The sequence below is a fragment of the Empidonax traillii genome, unplaced genomic scaffold, assembly GCF_003031625.1.
Source record: "Empidonax traillii isolate 1590-97213 ecotype Southwest subspecies unplaced genomic scaffold, ASM303162v1 scaffold81:size2596050, whole genome shotgun sequence".
NCBI lineage: Eukaryota > Metazoa > Chordata > Aves > Passeriformes > Tyrannidae > Empidonax > Empidonax traillii.
In genome coordinates this window covers 1,910,330-1,934,225 of record NW_020955274.1, presented here as the reverse complement: position 1 = coordinate 1,934,225, position 23,896 = coordinate 1,910,330, and the positions used below count along the sequence as shown (strand labels likewise).

Genomic DNA, 23,896 nt, shown 5'->3' with positions numbered 1-23,896 from the left:
TAGTAAGGTAATTCTGAAAAGAAGGTAAAAAATGTACAGACATCTTTGAAGCTACCAGTAACAAGTTTTGGAAGACAAAAATGGCTTTCAGTGTTCTTGAAAAAATGCTTATCCATTTATTGCTTTATGTTGTATAAAATTGGCCTGAAGTGTTGAGATTAATTTTCTTTTACCTAGGCAAGGGTATCTAGGTTTTCTTTCTACTTAGTAGCAACTGTAGTAGTAGTAAAATGATACCGTAGAGAAACCTTCAGTTATGATAAGGCAGCAGTATGCTCAGCATACTAAAGTACAGCTTTGTGCTTCTTAAATTGCTGGGGTGGTCAGGCACCAAGGCTATCACCCAAAATCAACTGGCATAACACTCATTTGCTCCCGTTTGGCATGGACCAGGTTTAGGGATCTGAGATCCACCAGGGTGAAAGAATTTGTCATTTTTGCTCTTCGTAAGTTGTACTTGATGAGTGATCTAACAACTAGACAGTCTAGATGCCTTTGCATCCTGAAAAGATCCTCGTTAGATGCCTTTTGCATCCTGAAATTTGCAAGACTGGGATTCCAGTCACTACCTTCTGGAAAAAAGACGGTTATGCAGTCTTAGCGCTGTTTTCCCATAGTGCAGAAGTCATAATAACCACAGACAGCCCTCTAGACAGTCTAGTTGTTAGATCTAGCAGATTTTAACAAGCTTTCCAAAAGATAGGAATGGTGAGAACTGGTAATTGGAACCTTAAAAACCTCTCCTTGCTCATATCTCTTCTAAGACAGTCAGAAGAAAATTCTGATGGTAGCATGCGTGGTTTCTAAGCACCAGTGGTTACACTGAGAGGAGTCCCCAGTCCTGCAGGTGCCCAGAGGTAGCAGTGTTAGCCTTGGTGGTTGGTGATGTGTAGCCAGTGTTTTGATGGGATGTAATTTTTACTGCACAACTTCTTTTCAGTCATGTTCAGTTTAGCGGAACAAGCGTTCAGTGGAAATGGGGACAGTTTATTTCATTTTAGAATATTTACTTTCTAAGTGTGCATTTTAATTAAGTTCTTATCTGATACTTGTTCAAAACTAGGGATGACAAATGTATCTGGTAGTTGAAGGTTTACGACTAATTTTAATTCAGGCCTCTTCATGCAACATAAAGAAGCATAAAACCATAACCTTAAAGATGTGTACAATACTTTTATGAGGAAACTGCCAATGTAGAAAAACTTAATTGTTCTTGATACCAGGTTAAGAAAATGTGTCTGAAAAAAATGAATACTTATTGACTTCTAAGTCAAATATATCATATACACTTACTCAAAATTTTGAATTTTATTTTTTTGGATTAATTTTCACCCATTGCGCAGCTACACATACATTGTTATCATATATTCTCTAATCAAATTCATAGAAAAAAGTACTGTGTATTCCTCAAAGGTAAGTGGTGTAATTTCTAGTTTTTCCCACTTTCCTGATCCATGCCTTATGTGTGTGATTGGATATGGAATGTTCAGAGCCAGTGAACCACCTCACCAGCAATTGATGTGCAACTACCCACTGATGAGACATAATGGCTAGAAACTAACAGTGTCAGCTGCCTGTCCCTTTGTCTGCTGACAGGTGAGGAGCTCATTTCAGCTGTGTTTTGGTTATTTGTTGCTGTTTGCTGAAAGCTTTTCATTTCTGTTCTGGATAAATTTCACCTAGTCATAACTTCTCTTCTGTCTTTTTTAAACTTCCTCTAAATTCCAAACAAGTCTTTTTTTTTTTAGGTTCTGGGGTTGTTTTTTTGAGGGGCGTTTGGAAGGCCAGGCAGTATGCTGAGGCACAACTCCATTGTTTGGTTCTTGTAAATTTGTTACCTTGATCAGCTCTCATTTATTCCAAAGTTTGCTACAGTAGAGCACACAGAATTTGGCTTCAGGCTTTGAGGCAGCATTTGAAAGAATGTTTGTAGCTATTAGAGTTGTACAAATAACCTTTAGAGGGAGACTTGTAAACTGATTAAACACGGTCTTCTCAAGTTTGGAATTTCAAATATTAGCTTTGATAGAAATCGTATATTCTACTTCTGCAATGTAGAATATACTCCCATTACTGTTAGATTTTGTTTTTTTCCAGTTATTAGCATAGTAATCTAATAATATTTTTGATATAGTGTCACTGCTAACTCAAATACTGTTAATTATTTTAGCAGAAATGCCCAGCTAATACAGTTGCAGTGTCAGAGAGCAGACTTGGATAGAGGGAGAATCCCAACCTGTTAAAATTTGCTGGAGTTCAGCAAGAAATTCAGGACTATTCCAGTTTTCAGATTTTTCTAATAAAATAAGTACAATAGAAAACAAATGCAAAAGAAATTAGTATTGTATTTGTGTAGCTAATTAAATGAAAACTTCAAATTTATAATTATCTTCTGAATTTTTCTGCCGTATTAGCCATCTATCTGTCTGTAGAATTTAAATTTATCTTACCTCCAAATGAATTAGGCTGTTGGCTATTCATGATGGTAAGAACAGAATGTATATAGGAGGCAGTCAAAGCTCCATTTTTAAGGTTTTTAATTGTCAGTGTTTCATTAGATGCCTTTGCATCCTGAAATTTGCAAGACTGGGATTCCAGTCACTACCTTCTGGAGAAAGGAAGGTTATGCAGTCTCAGCGCTGTTTTCCCATAGTGCAGAAGTCATAATAACCACAGACAGCCCCCTAGATTTAGAGCGTCTTGTACGGAATTGCTGAGACGGCTGGGTCAGTTCTGGGCTGTTACGGTTCCATGGTGGGTACTTGTGCCACCTGCTGGTGAGATGGTTGAGAGGTTCCCAACTCCGAGCTCTGAGCGTGGCTCGCTCGCGGCTGCACACTTGGAAATGGACACAGGGATAGGGAACTGTTATAATAACTAGTACCACCTGGGAACAAGAGTTAATGATAAGCTGCTGGGTTTTTTTGGTATAAGATATCAAAATAGTTTTAGCAAAATGTTTGAAGTGCTAAAATTCTTTAAAAAAAAAAAAAAAAATTGCTGAAGTTGTAAATACAAAAATATGCTGAGATGTTCCCATAAGGATAAGTTTCCAGTAATGTGATGGGTAAAAATAATGCATTTCAAGATTGCCATTCAAATGTGGAATGTTTTTGAAACATGTAATTTGATCTTTTCCTGTAGTCACTTTACAGTTTGGAAATGGATCTATTTTTCTTTAAAGTGACAGGATATTGATATATCGACTTTCAGTTGAACTCTGTGTGTGCTGAATCTCTGTCATCCATATGTGAATAAAAACAGTTGTGTTTCAGTTTTGGTGGGGTTTGGGTCTTGGGTGTGGTTTTTTTGTTTGTTTAGTGTTTAGGAAGAAACCCCATGAAAAAATACTTTGTATGGTGCTTCTGAAACACAACAGTGGTGTATGTTGCTGTTTTAGTAGATGACTCTAGAGATTGACAGAAACCATAGATGGTTTCTTTGAAGTGCAAGTCCTGGTTTGGTTTTGACTAATAATATTTACCATTGTAACCATTTTGGTTTTATCCCCTCTTTTTTTTTTTTTTTTTTTTTTTTTTTTTTTTTTTTTTTTTTTTTTTTTTTTTTTTTTTTTTTTTTTTTTTTTTTTTTTTTTAATTTCTACTTTCTGCATGAAGTCAAAAACACAACCGCTATCTTCTCTCAGTTCAATAACTTTACATCTTCAGTCTTTTCAGATGCATGCTCTGCCTTAAAATGTAGAATCCTAATTTTAGGGTTTTGCTTGCTATTTGTTTTCTTCGTTTTGGCTGCTGTTTTTTTTCTTAGTTTTGTAATTTTCTGTTGTCTACCCTGTACTTCCTCATACCCATCAAAAGTTTTTCTATTTGGTTCTGTTTTAAAAACAGCTTTAAAGAAGTAGGATTTTTCTTTTTGTTACCTCAGTAGGAATATCCCGAAGGGCATATTTTCTTTGTTTTGTTTCTTCTAATGCAAATTGAGCTGAACAGGAACCAGTATTTAGTCTGTATTTTTGTAAAGCCCTAATTGAATTAAAGCAAAGGTGATCTGTGATCTGAGGGTTGAGTTAGGTATGTGTTAATTCTATAGGATATTCATGCATTGCTCCATTCTTCATTACAAGATAACAGATTTAGTCAAAGTATTCTGAACTTCCTATGACAGACACTAGATTTTAATATTTTATTAATATTTTTGCCTTTTGTCTATAAATTTAAAGAAAGGCATTTGAATAATCAAAAAATATAAACAGCTTTCAGATATCCAGGAGTTTAAGGCCATTCATATTTTTGGCAGCTTTCCAAAGCCTGTTGTTCTACACATAAAGGAAGTTGTGTCGACTTGGATTTCTTAATATTTAAACATATTTATTACCACTTGTTTAGGCAATTTCAGTGTCAGTGTTTCACAGATTTAAAGACTTCAGAGGACATACCTTCAAATACTACTTGTTTCTCCTAATCTGGAATGTTTTATCTGTAAATTTTTACTAGTGGCTCTGATACAGATTTCTTCTGCAGTGTAGAATATACCCCCATAACTGTTAGATTTCTTTTACACATGTAAATCAGTTGTCATTGTTAGGAGGTAATAGAGCTATAATAGTTTGGTTTTGTGTTCTTTTCAGAAACTTCACATAAAATGCTTTTATTTTCCAAGCAATTTAATCCCAGAATTACTTATCTCCATGCAGTATGTTTTGGGTTTTTCTTTTTCTTTTGTAACTGGTTTAAAGTTTAAGTCTAAAGAGGACTATAGCTTGGAAAGGTGACAGAAGCTTTGACACACTTTCTAAAGGTGTTCAAATGCTTAGCACTTTCTTATTTAGACTGAATCTAGTAAGTAAAACTGCAGCTTAAGCATTGAAAATAATCTGTATTTTCATCATCCTGCTGTATTGCAAAGCTTGAGTTATATATAGCTTCAAAAAGATAACATTTCTGACTTACTACTTCCGAAGTTTAAGTAAATAAATGAGTATTTCTTCCTCGGGGTCTGTTGTGGTAGGGATCATAGTTGGGAGCTGAAAACACTGCCTCCACCAAAATTTTTCTTGCTATAAAGGCTTCATTCGAAACTCCTGATTGAAAAACCCTTTAACAAGGATAACCAGTGCTCAGGCCCCTTTCTTATAGGGTAAAAGGAAGAATTGTGACAGGCCCTATGAATGTTTCAGCTCTGATGGTGCAACAGAGGAAGAAAAATCTTATATATTCTTCCCTTTTTTGTTTTCATCACTATGATGATGCAAGAAATTGCTTATAAGCTTCCCCCCACCCCTTCCCTGTAAATTTGAGTAGTAGCTGTGAGAGAGTCCAGCAGACTGCTTTTGTTTCCTAGAAGAGTGGTGGCACCATGATTATGTAGCTACAAGTTGTTGTCCTGTGGTTTCCTAAGGGCTTGGTTTGCCAGCTTATGGTTAACTGCATGCTCTGTATGAATCTCTTCTTGCCCCATCAGATATGAATTTGGAACAGGTTTAGCCTCTGGTGAGTTGTAAGGAGAACTGGCCATCTCCTCAAGGTTGTCTTGTTCTGTTCTAAGTTTTCTGGATCTTGTGGTTGGCTATTTGCAGTTTTCTCTCCATTTGCTCAAGTCCCAGGCTAGCAAACAATTATTACTAATAACTTTTATGCCAAGAGTTCTGTAATACGGCTAAGAAAAGGTGAGATCACTTTTGGGAAGGAATAGGCATGGGTGCTGTATATCTGAGGGTAAGCTTGTGAACATCTTTCTTTAATGAACCTAATGGAGAAAGTGTAATTTGAGGAACAAATATGTGTTTTTTTCAGTCCAAGGCTATTTACGTGCCAGTTAAAAAGGCACATAACAGCTGTGTGGTGTTGTAGGTACATCCCAGTACTGCAGAGTAATTTTCAGATATGCCATACTCTTAAGGTTTTGTATCCTGTTACAAGCTGTAAGTGGCTACATTTGAAGTCCATAACTGTACAGTGAAGGAAAGGTCTCCTTCTGTTCTGTGTAAGTTCTGTCATCCTCACTTGAATGTAGACTGAATGACATGAAAGAGAAACTTCAAACCAGATTTTTCTTTCTTATGGTAAACTTAATGTACATGGATTTCCAAATTTAAGTATGACTGCAGGAACTTGGTTAATACTGATAAAAACTATTAGGAAATTCAATTATTTTGTTGTTTTGTTTTTCTCTTCATTCAGGGTGGTAGGCATGTTGATTACGTGGTGGATCAAGTTGTTGGTAAACTGATAGAAGTGGTGAAAAAGAAGAATAAAGCTGGAGTTTCAGTCAAACCGTTTCAGGCAAGTTACTTCTTACAAAAATATTGAAAAATATGAATGTGTGGAACTTTATTGAGTAAATTGGTTTCTGTGTTTTCAACAGGTGAAGAATCATATATGGGTTTTTGTTAATTGTTTGATTGAAAACCCATCATTTGATTCCCAGACAAAGGAAAACATGACATTGCAACCTAAAAGTTTTGGGTCAAAGTGCCAGCTATCTGAGAAATTTTTTAAAGCAGTAAGTAAACCTTTTTTTCTTTTTTCCTTTTTTTATTTTTCCCCCCTGGGAAGCAGGAATTGATGTACTGGATCCAAGTGCAGATATAGCAGAAGGTTAATTTTAGTGCACTGTGGTATTCTGGTGATATTTGCATACTATGAAAATGGGATGGAGGAACCTTTGGTCTTAATAATGGAGGCAGCAACTATATTTTGACTCTTGCCCTGGATTTAAAAGCAAGCTTGACCTGATCAGCCCATTTATTGGAGATTCTGGTATTTATATTGATGAAATGAATGTGACTTTTAAAACCTAAACATAGTCCTTGACCAATTTTTTTTGTGTTAAAATATTTTTCTGAAGTTGAGAATATTATCTACCTTATTCTTTGGTATCAGTTCTTATTCTGTTTCACTAAGGTGAAAAGAGAGGGAGGGGATACGTTGCATTTACTTGTTCTTCCAGTAATAAAGGAAATGCAAAACTGAGGCTGTAGTATTAAAAGTGATCATTATTGTTGGGCAACAAGTTTGAAATTTTTTCTGTAAATGGGCTAAGAATTGCTATTCTAAATTAATGTACCAGTAGAAATACATTTTAGAGGTTTTTCTTCTATTTTTATAGAATGCAGCAAAGGTAGACTTCTGTTAGCCAGAACTCAATATAATGTGTTCTATATAGGACCAGTAGCATAAATGGAGCTCCAGTAGTGAGGAGAATGGTGCTAACTGCTTATACTCTTTGGCATCAAAACTCCATTTGCTGTGTAGTGTTTTCAGCTTCTAATTCTGTATTACAAGTGACATTCTTATAGAACTTACAGGGGAAAAAAACCCCACAACACAGTATCATATAACAAAATCTGAAGAGTGAATACATGTTGTATTTCAATCAGCAGGTTCGATTTATAGTGTTTGTAATATTCCCTGAATTGAACATTGATTTCCAGATGTGCTAAATGTGCAGCAGAAACTCCACAATGCTGCGTTGTGGGTAATAATGAAAAGCCAAAGCTCACAGTATTTTGTTCCACATGTATTTTGTTTTGATGGGAAACCAAACCTAAAGCAGTTTTAGTTTAGAAAATATACTATATGGTACTTTTTCTGCAGATGCGTTTCTAAAAATGATACCCCTTTCTCAAACGGTTGATATAAAGCCTTATTCTTAAATGGAATGATTGTCTTTCATCCATTTCCAATCATTTCCAAAGAAACTTTAAATGGTCATAAATATCCCATACGGTTACTTTTTGCTGTCAAAGTCCGGGAAACAGGTGCTTTAGAAACTAAAATGTCTCAGCACATCAACCACACAACATAAGACAAACTCTTGTTAGGTCTTAGACCTCCTTTCTTCTTTCTACCAGTTATATAAGGGGTGGAAAAGGATGCTCTGTGTGTGTTGTGTTTTGGTTTCACGTGCATAAAATGCTAAAGAGTAAGGTATATGTTAATTCCTTGAGTTTCATATATTGCAGTTTTTAAAATTTAGAGAGCTTTGAGAAGCAGTGTTAGATCAGTGACTTGAAATTGAGATGTGAGAATCTGCTATGTGAAGCTTTAGTTTTCTCATCCACAATTCTGATTTGTTACTTGTAGGCCTCTAACTGTGGTATCATAGAGAGTATTTTGAACTGGGTCAAATTCAAGGCACAAACTCAGCTGAACAAAAAATGTTCATCAGTGAAACACAGTAAAATCAAGGGCATTCCAAAACTGGATGATGCTAATGATGCTGGTAAGAATTATTTTTAATTTCTTTAATGACTCTTTAATGTTTCATAAATTTTTCACAAACATAATTTTAAACCTGACTTTATTTTTCATCTTTATGGGTTTTTTATTAAAGGTCTTTCTAGTTTTTTAAACTTTCTAGAGGTAGAATTTAAAGCATGATGGTGAGTTTGATATCAGGAACACTGTCCTCTCCAGAGCAGAGAATTAATAACACTGAACAAAAGCAGCAGTCTAGTTTGATATTGGAAGAGTGTCTATATTTTAATTGTGATTTCCTGCTAAATAGTGTTACCAATATGCTGTTTTGGATGTCTTCTTGACCTTTCTAATGTAAAAAGATCAGGATCTTTATAGGGCCACAAGGTATAGGAAGTAGATCACATAGTGTGCACACCTGAGGTTCAAGAGATTTTTTTCATAAGACTTTAAATGCCATTAGGTTCCTGTCTGGGAATATAGAGCAAACTGGCAATCTCTGCTAGCTTGCTTCTTTAGCACACAGATAGGGATCAGGATCAGCTGGCAGTCTTTGTGCCAATAGCAATGGGAGTTGTTCTTGAATTATTTGAGGGGCGCATATGACTGAAGAGCTTGAAATGTTGCCATTCTGTGTTAATGTTAGTTCATTTTTAATACATCCTTACATTAAACAAAGGTAGATAAATTGCAATGAAGGAGGTGGGTGGGCTGAGTAGGTGAAAGCATGTAAGACTAGTAAGGAAGCTTTTCTTAATTTTTGAGCTTCAGTGTTCAAGCCAAAACTGACTCAAAGAGATAATGAGACCTGTTTAATTTTCTTCCTTTTTTGATTCCTTGCTATTGATTTTTTTAAAATTTGTTTTCTTCACTATTTTATTACTTTTCTTGTTATTCAGATGTCATATTTTGTCTCAAAAGTTGATAATCATGTCTCCTTTGACTAGTGTTTTGCTTGTGGAATTGGCATTCCTTAGTCAGATGCAAGTTCCTGGTATTTTTCTTCTGTAGAAGATTGTGTGCTTGGAGAAATTATGGCTATGAAGCCTAACTCTCCTAAATCATATAATGAATAATTTTGGTCACACTGTCTTCATAGGATTTTTTAGCTCTGCTTTGGAGACCAGCCTTCAAAATCACTTCTTACACAGCTTTTGGTAGAGGGATCCTGAAACTTCCTCAACTAAGCAGATATGTAGGGATTCATCTGGGCTCAGCACTGATGCCTAAAGCTCTGCATGCCTTGAATCCCTATTACCCAAGTATTTTCTGCTGCCTAGTTCCATGGGGGGTGGGAACTCTGCATCTCCCAAGGAGGCTTACCTGGGTATTAGTGTATTGAAGATGTGGAACATACTACATTTCTCACATTGAAGGCATTGCATGTTTGGGGTGGACACACAGAGAGGCAGAGAGGCATTCAGTTTTTGAGTACAATGTGTATTGTCATATGCAGCCTTTGCCTGACTTTCTGAAGTGTTATCTATACTGGAAGAGATGTTTTAAATTAGAGGATCACTAGTAATACATTTACTGAAAAGTTCTTAAGTTGTTTCTTTTTAAAGACCGAAGGTATCATATGGATCATCTGTTTATTTTGGAAAGGAACATTTTGGGTTTTTTGCACAATCAAAAATAATCAGGATCTCTGATTTCTGCTTTCATAGAGAAAGGGAAGGCAGAAGGTGATATGAAAGAGTGACTCCTTCAGTGTGGCTGAGGTGATTGGTTTGCTCTTGAGAACTTGTCTCAGTGAATTTCAGTCGTTAATGATGCCTAACTGATGATGTTTCTTAAGATAAAGGGAGAAAGGAAGTACTGGTACCATGGAAATTCTTTAAAGAGTACTCAGGCAAAAAACATTGTAGAACTACTAATCCTTGCCTTTGGGGCCTTAATAGAAAGGATTGTGGTGAAAGGAGTAATGGGTTCAAAGTGGAAGAGGGGAAATTTAGATTAGATGTACAGAATAGATTCTTTACTGTGACAGTGGTGAGGCACTGGAACAGGTTGCCCAGACAAGTAGTGGATGTCCCATCCCTGGAAGTGTTCAGGGACAGGTTGGATGGAGCTCTGAGCAACCTTGTCTAGAGAAAGGAGTCCCTGCCCATGGCAGGGGGATTGGAACTAGATGATCCCTAAGGTCCCTTCCCAACCCAAACCATTCTGTGATTCTATGACTGAGGGATTCTAAGGATCAGGTGAATTAAGGACTGTATGTCCTCCTTCTGTGAGGCAGATCAGTATTCCTAGGTCCAAAAAATTCACCTTTTCTGTATGAATATTGCCTAAGAATGTGCAGGACTGTGAGTATATGGTGAAGAGTTACACAGTTATAAACCATCTTTTCAAAAGAATTTCAGACCTCCCTGTAAGCTGGAGAAAAGGTTCAAATGATATATGAAGATACACTTTCAGGGAGATTGTTTCAAGACATCCATATGTGTCACACAGAGTAACCTGTGTGTAGCCTGGGAGCAAAATGCACTGTGTTGTAGTTGACGTATTTGTTGCTACATAAGAATATGAGAGAGGTATCTGTACAGTGATGTAGCTGCTGCAGATTTCTTCCCCCACTGTAAAGAATGAGTCCTATACCTGGTCATGCTTGCTTTTTTGTGATCTTGATGAGGTATGCATAGTTCTGTGGCTTGTTGGAGGTGCAGGGTTAGAACAAAAGCAAAAATAAAGAAATAGGAATATAGGGCTGTAAGGAAACAGCGAGATTACGTAATCTGGTGAAGCATAAGGGCATTTTTTGAATTTACCAGTTGATGTAGTTCTTTCTTAGAGTTCTTTAGAGCCATGCTCAGGAAAATACCTGGCACACTGTATTTCCATGAAATTAATTGCTAATGATTGCAATGATTCCAGAAGGAAGTCCACCTGGATTACATTCAGATGTGTTTTCTGCAGTTCACTTTGGGAAAAATATTGACTCTCATATATTCTGAACAGCACACTAGTATTTTTTTTTTGGTATTTGTAGTCCACTTTGTTGATAGGTAGTTATTGACACTGTGAATAGCTGCCTAATTTAGATTCTCTTTGGCCAAACATCTTGATTCAGAAAACCAAAGATGTTGAATGTAAATTCTGTGTAATAGGGAAGTATGGGGTGGTTTTTACCTACCTGGTAAAAGCAAATCACAGCACCTATTTTAAATTCCAGTATATTCAAAACTTACCTTATTAGCAATAGGTGAGACTTAACCAGATTGAATTTTTTTGTAGTCTTTCCTACCACCTAGCCTTGATGAAATAGCAAAACTGCTTAATGAGCGTTTGCACTCTTGCAAAAGGATAGATTTCTTTTTTTTCAACCTGCTTGTTATTTGGAACATCTATTCCCCTACTGCAGTTGCAATAAACAGAACATAAATGTCATCACAGTTTTGAATATATTGGGCACACAGGCACCAAAATGCACTGTGTCTTGGAGAGTCAAAATTACATTGTTAGTGAAGATTTATTTTTCTTTCAAGAAATTTGTGAGGTATAATAAGTGCAAATGTTCTCATCTTTTGAGCTTTTCTGTCAAGTTTTTCTTACAGTTGTCTGGCTTCAGCTGATGGACAATAAAAAAAGAAACCCACAGAAATGATTTAATAAATTACTTTTTAAAGTATGCTGTGAGGAAAGGGGAAATACAGAATGGGAAATAACTCCTGTGTGTAACTCAGACATGCATAATGTATGTGTGTAAGAAATTTGCAGCCAGAAAAATGAAATGGTAAAGGCACAGAAGCAATCAGACTTTTTTTGTGCAGACGTGTAGGGACCATTGTATAAGAAGTGCCAGTATTGCATCCCATTTTGTCTATTTTGCTCTTTGTCCATAGCAATCCATAGGGTACTGCTAAGGGCAAGGATATGTACAGTTTTAGTGGTGTGGAAGGCCATCCCTAAAAATAGAAATTAAATGTACTTAAGTGAAGAGAAGGAAGAATTCTATTTTTTTTTTATTATTATTATTTGAGTTATGCTTTCTGAGTTTTTTGCCTTCCCCCTACTTCTTCCTGGCCTGCAGGTGGCAAACATTCCTTGGACTGCACGTTAATATTGACGGAAGGAGACTCGGCCAAATCTTTAGCTGTCTCTGGCTTGGGTGTTATTGGTAGAGACAGATACGGAGTATTCCCACTCAGGGGCAAAATTCTCAATGTTCGAGAAGCTTCTCACAAACAGGTACGCATTTTTGTCCTCTCCTTCTTGCTGACAAACGGATGTCTCCTGTTTATTTTTGATTTCTAGATTTACACCTTCATATTTAATTTTTTTTTTTTTTCAATGAAGATTTTGCGGCTGAGATTTCATAAAGCACCAGCTGCTTTAAAGCCTGTAAATACTAAGTGTAGTAATACAGTACTGGGATGATAAAGTTAACTTCTTCACAAGTGGAAGGAAATTTTGCTATGACTCATATTAATATTTCACATGAATATTTAAAAACCCTGAAGTTTTTTTTATACTCTCCATTGCCATGTGATTTTATTGGCTTACAAGCTGAGTGCAGCAGCATTATCCCATCTCATTCTTTCTGCTGCTCTCCATAATTTGAGAGATGTGTTGCATATGCCCACAGAAACAGTGGAAAGAGAAGGCAGCTCTGTGAGATGACTTTTTGTTAAGCATGCAGTTTTCTCCCTGCTTTCCTGACCCAAAGTGCTCTGGCCATAGAGGAGAAAGAGTGTGGCGCAGTCTTGAGAATTTGCATGTACAGAAGAAATATTTACAAGTGCAAAGGCTACAAGGGGCTGGGCACAAAAAGGTTATGAAGTTGAGGCTGGGGTGCATTGAAAAAGCAGCTCTCAAGCCCACCTAAAAAAGAGTGGGATATTTCTAAATTTCTGCTTTTTACACTGACTTCAAAAAAAACTTTTTTATACAGATTATGGAAAATGCAGAAATCAACAACATCATCAAAATAGTTGGACTACAATACAAGAAAAGCTATGAAGATCCAGAGTCTCTGAAAAGCTTGAGATACGGAAAAATTATGATCATGACAGATCAAGTAAGTCTGAAATTCACAGGTTTTAATATACAGAGAGTCTTACAGTATATCTTACTGCAATTTTTCAGGTTATGTTTTTGTGCGTTACAACCTATCTCAGCTCTGACAGTATGGATGCATTCAGAGGGAATCCCTAATGTATGAGATTTCTTTACAAGATTAATTTATCCATGGTGTTGCTTTGAACAACTGGACTTTGCTGCACAGAACAGTAGAGAAGGCCAAGTAATAATAAAAACATGCTTTTGATAACTCAAAAATATGTTGAAAGTACAGACAAAAGGGAAGAGTAGATGAGGTGGTATTGCATCAAGTCAGGTAGAGACAAGAACGAAGGCAAATTTTGGATCATCTATTGGTTGAACTATCAAGCATCTTTCCACCAATGAGAACTGGGGCTGGGCTTGGCTGTCTTCCACAAAAATTCAGCTCTCTGGTGTCTGGGAGAGTTGTGTAGCTCTCAGTGAAAACATAACACAGGCAGAGAAACTTTGAACTGCAACCGTGCACTTGGCTTGGAAGAGCTTATTATTAGCTCGGGGATAGTGCTGTTCACAGGTATTTCATATCCAGGTCCAGTTTGGCATCCAAATTAAAACTAGCTGTACCCTTCTGTGCTTTCTGTCAACAGATGTTATTTTGATGTATCCAGGCCAGTGAGTGGGTTTTTGCTGGTTTTGGAAATCTGACGTTTTATAAGATTACCTTGTGTTTTCATGTTCTGATTTAGGATCAGGATGGATCTCACATAAAGGGCTTGTTGATTAATTTTATTCATCACAATTGGCCATCACTGTTGAAACATGGTTTTCTTGAGGAATTCATCACCCCTATTGTGAAGGTACAGATTCTATTTTTGAGATTTTAATGGATTACTTACAGTGCAACAGAAAAGTTGATTGTTTGTTTGTTTGGTTTGTTTTTTTAAAGGCAAGCAAAAATAAGCAAGAACTCTCATTCTATAGTATACCTGAATTTGATGAGTGGAAAAAGCATATGGAGAATCATAAAGCATGGAAGATAAAATACTACAAAGGTTTGTTTAAAAATGAATAAGGGAACCCTATGGATAAATAATAATGAATGGGTATTACGAAGTTTTATTTGTAGCCGTTTTCATGATAGGATCTTACGTAACAATTTTATAATATTCCCAGTAAAATAAAAGGGGTAAGATAATAAAACTTAAATTTTTAATATTGAGCAACAATTTCTTTTGTTGTACAGGGTTGGGTACCAGCACTGCTAAAGAAGCAAAAGAATATTTTGCTGACATGGAAAGACATAGGATCTTATTTCGGTATGCTGGTCCTGAGGATGATGCTGCCATTACACTGGTAAGAACTTATAAAAGTGCTTCTGTATATGATATGTTTTAGTTTCCCTTGTTTGCTGAAAATGGCACACGAGAAAGACCTAAAAGGGTTGTTATGGTTTTTTTTGGAGTACCTGAAAAAAATACTTCTCGGAGAGAAAGGATCTTTTGGAAAATATTTTAAATTTTGGAATAAGCTTTATCCACTCTACAAAATCAGCTCTAGCTTCTGCTTTTAGCTTTGATAGTTTTGTTTAATGACTTGCTTTTAAAGACAGAACGTGCAAAAAAAGTACTCTATGTAAGACAATAGAGCCAAAACAAATTATGTTTTACATCTACTTAGGCATATATATTTTTTTTCTGAGCAGATAAATCTGATAAATATTATTTATTCATTGAAGATATATCACCATGGCATGTTTGTATTCATGCATGTGCTCTACATATTTGAATTTGCTATCTTGTAGATAGTTGTGTGTGGGAAAGTACTTGTATTTCAAAGAAAGTTTGTTGAAGGACAAAGGATGAGGTGTCTGGAATGAAGCTACTTTTTCAAGAAATATTTCAACTTTTATCTACTTTGATGTGCTATTTTAATTGTAGGTCGTATTAGAGAGAAAAAAAGGGTAGGAGAGAAAAAGAAGAAAAATGGAAGAATATTAAACATCTTAAACAAAACAACTTTTTCCTTATACCACAGATGCAGCAAAATTTGTGTTTTTACTAATAGAATTCTGATAGAACTCCCTACACAGGCTGGTGCCTGAGGCCACGTAACCTGTTACGGCTGATCCTCACCATTGTCTAAGATGGTATTCTGTCAATTCAGGATGAAGCTGATCATCTCTGTTATACCTGAACAGCTATGACCAGTACTGGAGCTGTTAGCAGAAGCTTCACTTGTACTCCTACCCACGTTTCTTCTGCTGATAGGTGTAATCCCAGCCCCAAGTTTACCTCTGGCATAGGTGGTGTAAGATTATGGGCCCTACCCGGCCTCATGATAGCTGTATACCTAGGAAAGCAAAAGGTATTTCACATAGCAAATTTGTCAGCATTCTGGAGAACTCCTTTGCTAGCAAAGGAGGTATTAAAATAGCAGTTTTAAGGGGAGAGAGAAAAACCCCCTCCTTATTCTAGTCAAGAATAAATATTTGAGAACAGTTTTTATTCAAGCTCTTAATTCTATTAATTCTGTTCTATTAAAGCAATTTTTATGCTGATCCAGCTCTTGGTCATTTTTCACTTGAGTGGTCCAGAAAAGGTATAGATAAACTGAAAGGAGGCAGAAGAAAATTGTAAGAATTTAGTAATGTTTTTTTTACAAAAGGCTAGGCTTAAGCCTTCATATGTCTGACACTGTAAATTATCAAGCTTTGGTCACAAACGAAGTCAGTCTGATGCAAAACAGGGTGATATCACTTAGTCCCTTTCTCAGAGACTAAATTACTAAGGTTTAATATTTATTATGTGTTATCATGGTCTCCAAGGAAATGAAACTACTCATTGAGCTCTTTTGGAGTGCTCCAGTTAGAGTCCTTTGAAAAAGACAGTGCCGATGACTATCTTCATATGCAGCAGAGTGGTTGAAATCAGGACATGATGCAGTCTCTATATATGTTATTCCCTGAGGAAAAAAAAAGGCGGTACTTCAGCAACTCACAAGGTTTTCCTAAAGTAGTCAAAATCTTTCTTAAATCACTTTAAGACCTTAGCACCCAAGCTACGGACTCACTTGGAGGGGTTTTTACTTTAAAAATATATAAGGCCTCAAAAATCCACTCGCCAGATCTATTAAAGAGCTTTTAAAACCCTTGAGGGAGAGCGCAAAAGAGAAAAGCTGCACGTGTTTCCTCATGAGGTACTTTTACTGGTAAACTTTAGAAAATAGGAGTACTTGGCAGAAGTTTAAAGGGTAACATTCAACCAAAACAAAGCATTCCACAAAGCCTTAACTTAGCACATGCTAACAACTTAGCAAAATGCAGCCCATCTGGTCTCAAGCTACCCAAAATATTAAGAAAGGAGATTTGGAGAAGAAGTAGTAAAGAAAGAGAGAAAAAGAGAAAATTATAGCTACTGCCCAAGAGTCCTGTGCAATTCCAGTGTCCAGGTGGCAGGGTCGGAACAAGCACAGAGAGCACTTGTTGCTGCTTTTATGAGCTTTGGGGCCCCTGTGGCCACACCCTTCACCCCCAGGTGGGAGTTGCGGCCCACTGGCCGCTCTGGAGCTCTGGGCAGGGTGAGGGGCAGTGTTCCCACTGTGTTATCCATTCTGGAGCTGGGGTGGGGGCTCCAGGGAATGTGGTGAGTGGCACTGCTCCCAGCGTGTTATGGGTTCTGAGGCTGGGTTGGGGAGGAAAGGGGGTGTGGTGTATGCCGTGCTCCCGGCCTGCATTTGACTGATGCTGCTCCATGGTGTCCCAGGGAGGCTGGCAGGGGCTGAGGTATGGGATAGGCCTCCATAAATATCCCACCTCCATGAAGTTCGACCTGTTCCTTCCCTGCCACACCCCCCTGCCTTGAGTTGGTCCGAGCCAATAATTAATATAATAATCCAGGGTCTTGCAGTCACATACTCAGTTCCTGTGTGTTCTTGTACTGTTTTGGAGAAGAAACTCTCTGAAGGAGAACTCTGTTTCTGTTACATGACAGAGTCAGAACATTCCTGTGTACTTTCACAGGGTGGTTGCTTAAAAGTGACACCTTGTCGTCATGAAGGCTGAGGCCTTCAATCAGCTGGCCTAAACTCTTAGTCTTTTCATGCAGTGTCATTTTTGTAAACCTGTCAATTTTCTTTAAAAGGACTAGGAATAACCATTCAGGAAAAGTTACTGGCCTTCTGTGGCTCCAGGGCATGGAGAGGACAAGAAGAGTAGGGTTTTTCTAATACCTTCAGTTGATTTTCTTGCTGAGAGATAGTTATAGTTCAGTCTAAATGATGAACCCAACCTTAAAGGTCGGTGGGGAAAGACCTTCAAACCTGTTTATCAAAGGACAACTCTGATGTGAAGACGGGAAGAAGAATGATAAGATTTGTCCAAATGCATGCAAATTTCCGGAAAGTAATATAAATTTAAATTGCAGTCAGCAGACGATCTGTCAGTTCAAAAACATTGTGCAAAAATGTGTGAAAAGTCATGAACTGCTACTGCTGCTTAAATGTAAACATTAGTTATATGGATTAGCTTGTCCAAATAAACCTTATTGAACACTCGATCAGATAGTGCAATATAATTAAAATTCTGACTGAAGTAACATACATTTACACAAACATTTATATTGCTGATAATTTAGTGTACTTGGAATCTTTTCAGGCCTTCAGTAAGAAAAAGATTGATGACCGAAAAGAATGGTTAACAAATTTCATGGAAGACAGACGACAGCGTCGGCTACATGGCCTTCCCGAGGTGAGTCCTAAATAATAGTAATAAATCTGCAGGGTGAGATTTAAATGTAATGTAGTGAATGTAATGTAGTGTTTGTATTGAATGAATAATGTATGTGTTTTTTTTCAGCAATTTTTATATGGCACAGCAACAAAACATTTGACTTACAATGATTTCATTAACAAGGAGTTGATCCTTTTCTCAAATTCAGACAACGAGAGATCTATCCCTTCCCTTGTTGATGGTAAGCTGGTAATTCCTTATGATTTGTGGTAACATTCCTCTTTATTGGTGGTTTTTAAAGCTGTGTTTGTACTGAAATCAATGCATTCAAGTAGAGAATATAAGAACTCCTATGTATTAGTTATCCTTTCATGTCAATGGTATCCTGGGGTGCGTTGGGAAGATCACTGCCAGCAGGGCAAGGGATGTGATCCTGGCCCTCTACTCAGCCCTAGTGAGGCTGCATCTGGAGAGCTGTGTCCAGGTCTGGGCCCCTCAATACATGGAGCTACTGGAGCTGATCCAGTGGAGGGCAGCAAAGATGATTAAGAGACTGGAGCATCTCTTATGAGGAAAGGCTGAGGGAGCTGGGCCAGTTCAGTCTTGAGAAGAGACATCTAAGAGGGGACCTTATCAATATATCTATCTAAGTATCTGAAGGGAGTGTGTCAAGAGGATGAATCCAGGCTCTTCTTGATGGTGCCAAGCAATAGGACAAGAGGCAGTGGGAAGAAACTGATGCATAGAAAATTCCACCTGAGCATGAAGAAGAACTTCTTTACTGTGCAGATGACCGTGCGCTGGAATAGGCTGCCCAGAGCAGTTGTGGAGTCTCCCTCACTGGAGATATTCAGGAACTGTCTGGACGCAATCCTGTGCTCTAGGGTGACCTTGCTTGAGCAGGAGGGTTGGATCAGATGACCCCACTGTGGTGCTTTCCAACCTGACCCATTCTGTGATTTAAGCGCTAATTGCGGTGTTTCTTCTGTGAGGAAATTTAAGCTGTGTCTTTGCAGCCTTTTTACATAACCAGACCTATTCAACAGACTCTACAAGTGATTTGTTTCTAGTCAAATCATCAGAGAGAGCTGGTCTTTTAAGTGCTAATAATAATCAAAATTGAAGTCAGCAGCTGAATGCAGATGAAGATGCAAATGTTTTCTCCCTTCAGTCTTACACCACAGGCAGTGATCTAGTGTTTACTGACCTGTAATCTTGCTAGAGTTCTGTCAATCAGGTTTACTAATTCTCCTCTTGCAATAGCATGGACATTAAAAGAAGCAGCTTCACTACAGTACGCTAGAGGTTCATTTGTAAAACTGTCTGCAGACAGTGTGAGCAGGAATTTCTGTCCATGTTATTGTCCATATGCATAAGCTTACTGAGGTCAGAAAAAAGGCCTTAAGGTTTCTTGGGGCCAGTAGGGGTGGGGGGAGTGCATTAACCTCCACTTTCCAGTACATTTTTTTTATAGTGGAGGTGGTCTTGACACTACAGACCCATACCCAAATATACATGCAGCAAGAGCTTTTTTTATTTTAGATGAGAGACTGTGGTAGTTCACAGGGGTATAGGGGCAGTAGCTTCCTGATAGGATGGATCCTCAGCTTTGCTGAAGAATGAGGCTGAATTAAGTATGGCAGATACATCTCTAGGGAGTCAAAGAATGTCAGTCTGTTTCAGCTTCTCCAGACTTACTTTCTCCTGTAGTTGGGTAATTATAAAGATGTATGTTTCAAGAGGTCATTGTTCATTTTAACATACTGTGCTCTCAACTGCTTTCTCAGAAACTGCAGAATGATTTTGCTGAAACTTAAAATAAAGAGTGAACTTGCAGTAGATAACTGTTATTTTGAATTGAAGTTCTCCAAGACTCTTTCTACAAAAGTGTAAGAAAATAGGAAGGGAACATAGTTATTCATATATTTGTGTGTGTCTATGTATATTTGTAATATAACATATGGATATGTAATGTTATGAATATTATATATAATTACTATCAGTGTTTCTGCCAACTTTAGCTGTAATTCTGCATTCTGGGCATGGATATGAGAATAGTTCAGCAGGTGTAATACTCTAGCAATGATTTTTGTCCTTTAGCATCATCAGGTGAAATATAACAGGCAAATCTCAGAAAAAAATGAAGAGGAAGAACATTTTGATTATCTCTTCCCAGTTAGTAGTTACTATTCTTAGTCCTTGAGGATCCTCCTATGGTGTCATTACTGAACTTGTGTTGATATTCTTAGAAAATGGCTGAGTAGAATAGAAAGAACTCTTGACTTGTGGAAGTCATACATTCAGGATCAAGTTGCTGTTCATTAGAAAGATGTATTTTATGCTGTTTAATTCTAATTGGCTGAAAGGGTTGTGTTTCTACTTTCCTGGTAATTTTCTGAGCTTGGTAAAATATTTTTATTATTTTAAAAGAATTGATATATTAATGGATTATTTTGTTGATATTACAGTGTGAATTTGCTTCCATTTAATGTTTGGAATTCTTTTGAGAGATTAGAAATGATAATAAGGCAAAACAAGTTTATTACTTTAGAACACACGCTTGTGTATGTGTTGAAAATGGGTTCTTCTTCTTAACAGGTTTAAAACCAGGGCAACGCAAAGTTTTGTTCACTTGCTTTAAGAGAAATGACAAACGTGAAGTAAAGGTTGCTCAACTGGCTGGTTCTGTGGCTGAAATGTCAGCTTACCACCATGGGGAGGTGAGTATGGAGGATGGTAAAGCCATGAGGATTTTTAGCCCACATAAAATATTAGGTAAATGTTTGTGGTATTGAAATTGCAAACCTATTGACTGTAAGTCTTAATCGCAAATTTACGTTCAAAGAAAGGGAAAGTATGTAGCTTAACAAGACGGAATATTTCCTTTCTTTCCAAGTCTGTGCACGGTGGTATCCCAAATACATTGTGACTTATGGAAAGATATTAGATACCTAATTGCCTAGGTAACTTCTAGATTCTCAAAGGAATATAGGAACTAGGTACTAGGACAATTTTTGTCTGAAACAAGAAATATAGTATTTTAAGGAAAGAAGCAGAGATACTCTTCTTCATAAACTTGATACTGTGTCAGAGCAAAGTTTATTTTTAGCTCCTGTTTTGTTTATATTTATCTGAAATATTAACAAGAGTTTACATATTAGCAGTCCAGTCCCTCCATCCCTTCTCTTCTTCCTTTAAAAGCGATGGACAGTGGTTTGTGCAGTAGCAAGTGCAGTCAGTTTGTGCCCCTGTGCTTCCTCCAGACAAGTGCTTTAGAAAAAAACTGAGCAGCTCAGGGCTTTCCTAAGCATAGAATTTAAGGACATTTAAATCAGGGAGGCAACGTGGCTGTGGAAGAGGAAGCATCATGTTTTGCCAGCAGGCCTTGTAATAAGTTTACAACATTCCTTTCTCAGGGAGACTGCTTTTTTAAAAATTTACTTCAGGTTAGTCACACAATTTTGAGGCATTAAAAATAGGTTTTACTGGCTAATTAGGAAAGACTGTCTCTACCTATTCTTCTTACTATTACTATGTATTTCCTTGCAGCAAGCATTAATGATGACTATCGTCAATTTGGCTCAGAACTTTGTTGGAAGTAACAATGTGAATCTGCTACAACCTATTGGTCAGTTTGGCACCAGGCTGCATGGTGGAAAAGATGCTGCCAGCCCTCGCTATATTTTCACCATGTTAAGGTAACTACAAATGTAAAGCATGTAAAATGCATGCTTTTGGAAAGCCTTGTCATGAAATGAATCCTTTCAAAGCACTTTTTTTTTTCTTTCTTTCTTTTTTTGTGGAAGAGGAATGGGGAAGGATTGGAATATTTTGGTAGAAGATTGAATTCTGCTTTGGGATCTCTAAGTGTGGTTTTGCACATTGATTTTTTATGTGATTTTTCCATGCATAAAATTGCAAGGCTGAAGATTGAAGGTGTAGATCACTCAAATTGGGTATCTCTCTTAAAATGTGACTTCTTGAAGAAGTAGCTTTCAGTTCCCCTGTTCAGTGTGAAATCTATTCAGTTTCACAATAGAAGTGGTGTTGCTACCTGATGAGAAATCCTGCCACTCAACCTAGACTTCAAAGTTCAGACTGATTCTTTTACTTTTAGATGAGTTTCTTCATATCAAACTAAATTGCACATAATTAATAATGAAAACCCTATTTAATAATGCTGATTTTTCACACCTAGTAACTTGAAATTCAGTTTGGTGTGCAGTGTTAGAATGTGTTCCTTAATGCAAATTACAGTATTTTATAAATTATGTTGCTGAGTTTTTTTTCCTAATTTCAGTGTGATATTTTGCCTAAAATTCCTTGTAGTTTCTTCTTTTCCTCTAATTGTAAGCTTTATATGAAGTATCAGGTTTTATTCCATTTCTTATCTTTGTTCTTTCTGTAGCAACCAAGTTTTGTACATTTCCCTCTTTGCATGAGGTGCTGGAAATCGTATTCACCCAGGACAGTGTTCTAGATGAGCAAAAGAGTCACCAGCAAAACTTCTGTAGCATTTTCAGAAACTGCTAGTCCTACACTTAGGCAAGGCAGTTTTGCAACTCTTTGCCTACTGTGTTGCTCTACTGCTGGGTGCCTCAATGTCACATTGAGCTGTGTGTTCTGAATGCTTAAAAAAATAAGTAATATTTTGTGGATTTTAAATGTCATCAAGTTGCTAGTGTATCAGGTACATGTGTTATTGTGAAATAAACATCATCTGTTATGAACACACTCTTCCATTTGGAAGAAATTCCCTTTCTCAGGAGGTACGTACACTAGATTTTCAGTGTCAGAATGGCAAAGAGAAAGAAAGACGTAAAAATCTACAACCAGATCGTATCTGGGCCCAAGGACTGTTAAAGCAATATGTACTTTACTTACTGGACTTGAGTTTAAATGGTTTTCTTCTTTTCCTTTTTCAAAGCCCTTTAGCAAGGCTACTTTTTCCATCAGTGGATGACAACTTGCTTAAATTCCTTTATGATGACAACCAACGGGTGGAGCCTGAATGGTATATTCCCATCATTCCTATGGTTTTGGTAAATGGAGCTGAAGGAATTGGTACTGGATGGGCGTGCAAACTTCCAAACTATGATACCAGAGAGATTGTAAACAATGTCAGACGGATGCTGGATGGCTTAGATCCCCACCCAATGGTAAAAATAACAGTATATATTGGTATCTTACATGTTTGTACTCACAAAATGAATTCCTGTCATTCTAGATCTTCATGGTTATTGGAATATCTGGGCTGGTTTGTCCCATTAATTTTTTGTAGAAACTTTACTTGACTGTTGGGGTGAGGTGGGAAAGTTCACCTTGAAGCAAAACCGTTGCAATTTGTAATTTTTCCAATTATTTTAGGGGACTTTTTCTTCAGCCTGCTGACTGTAAGCCTTTTTAGTTGAAAGTTACGGCATGACAGTAGAGTAAAAAGTTGTACCACACTTTCTTTTTGAAGGTATTACTACTTATCTTCAGCCAGATTTAATATTGTCTTGTCGGAATTGTTCTCTCTTTTATATATATCTGTGAGCATAGGAGAATATATTGCTGCTGTTGAAGATATTGCTGTTGCAAGCAGACTTATGAACTGCATCTAGCTTCTGTTCCTTTATTTAAAATTTTATAAGAGGTCCCAGAAGTGGTGTATACGTGAAAGAATGTGAACAGGAAGATACTTGTGAACCCATAATATCTGTAACCAACAGATGAAGTACGGTTAACGTAACCTTTTTTTTACAACTGATGAACATTGCTGTGTTTACCAAGTCAGAGAAGCAGAAATGTCTTCTCTACTTAGATCACAGTTTGCTGAGTGTACAGTATCAATTTTCATGACCTAGTGAATTTCCTTTTGCAAATTCTTGGGAACAATCAGTAGATTTCTTTTTTTTTAAATTAATGCAATCCATTGCCCTTCCTTTAGGACTCCTAGGCCTTCTGTGTAGTCTCACAGTCAATTGAAGCTTCACTGTGGTTGAAAGAGGCAGTTCTGCCTCCATCT

General features: G+C 37.1%; 1 protein-coding gene across 4 annotated transcripts in view; it reads left to right on the top strand.

The window, feature by feature from the left end:
- TOP2B (DNA topoisomerase II beta) overlaps positions 1–23,896 on the top strand; it is a 66,268-nt gene that overhangs the window by 25,829 nt on the left and 16,543 nt on the right. For all 4 annotated transcript variants that reach the window (XM_027880983.1, XM_027880985.1, XM_027880982.1 and 1 more), the window contains exons 9-21: positions 6,141–6,242; positions 6,325–6,462; positions 8,046–8,184; positions 12,190–12,347; positions 13,051–13,176; positions 13,907–14,017; positions 14,107–14,212; positions 14,404–14,513; positions 17,812–17,904; positions 18,013–18,127; positions 20,485–20,606; positions 21,436–21,584; positions 22,814–23,045. In XM_027880983.1, the coding sequence (XP_027736784.1) occupies positions 6,141–6,242; positions 6,325–6,462; positions 8,046–8,184; positions 12,190–12,347; positions 13,051–13,176; positions 13,907–14,017; positions 14,107–14,212; positions 14,404–14,513; positions 17,812–17,904; positions 18,013–18,127; positions 20,485–20,606; positions 21,436–21,584; positions 22,814–23,045 (1,701 nt within the window). The remainder of the gene's footprint in view (positions 1–6,140; positions 6,243–6,324; positions 6,463–8,045; positions 8,185–12,189; positions 12,348–13,050; positions 13,177–13,906; positions 14,018–14,106; positions 14,213–14,403; positions 14,514–17,811; positions 17,905–18,012; positions 18,128–20,484; positions 20,607–21,435; positions 21,585–22,813; positions 23,046–23,896) is intronic.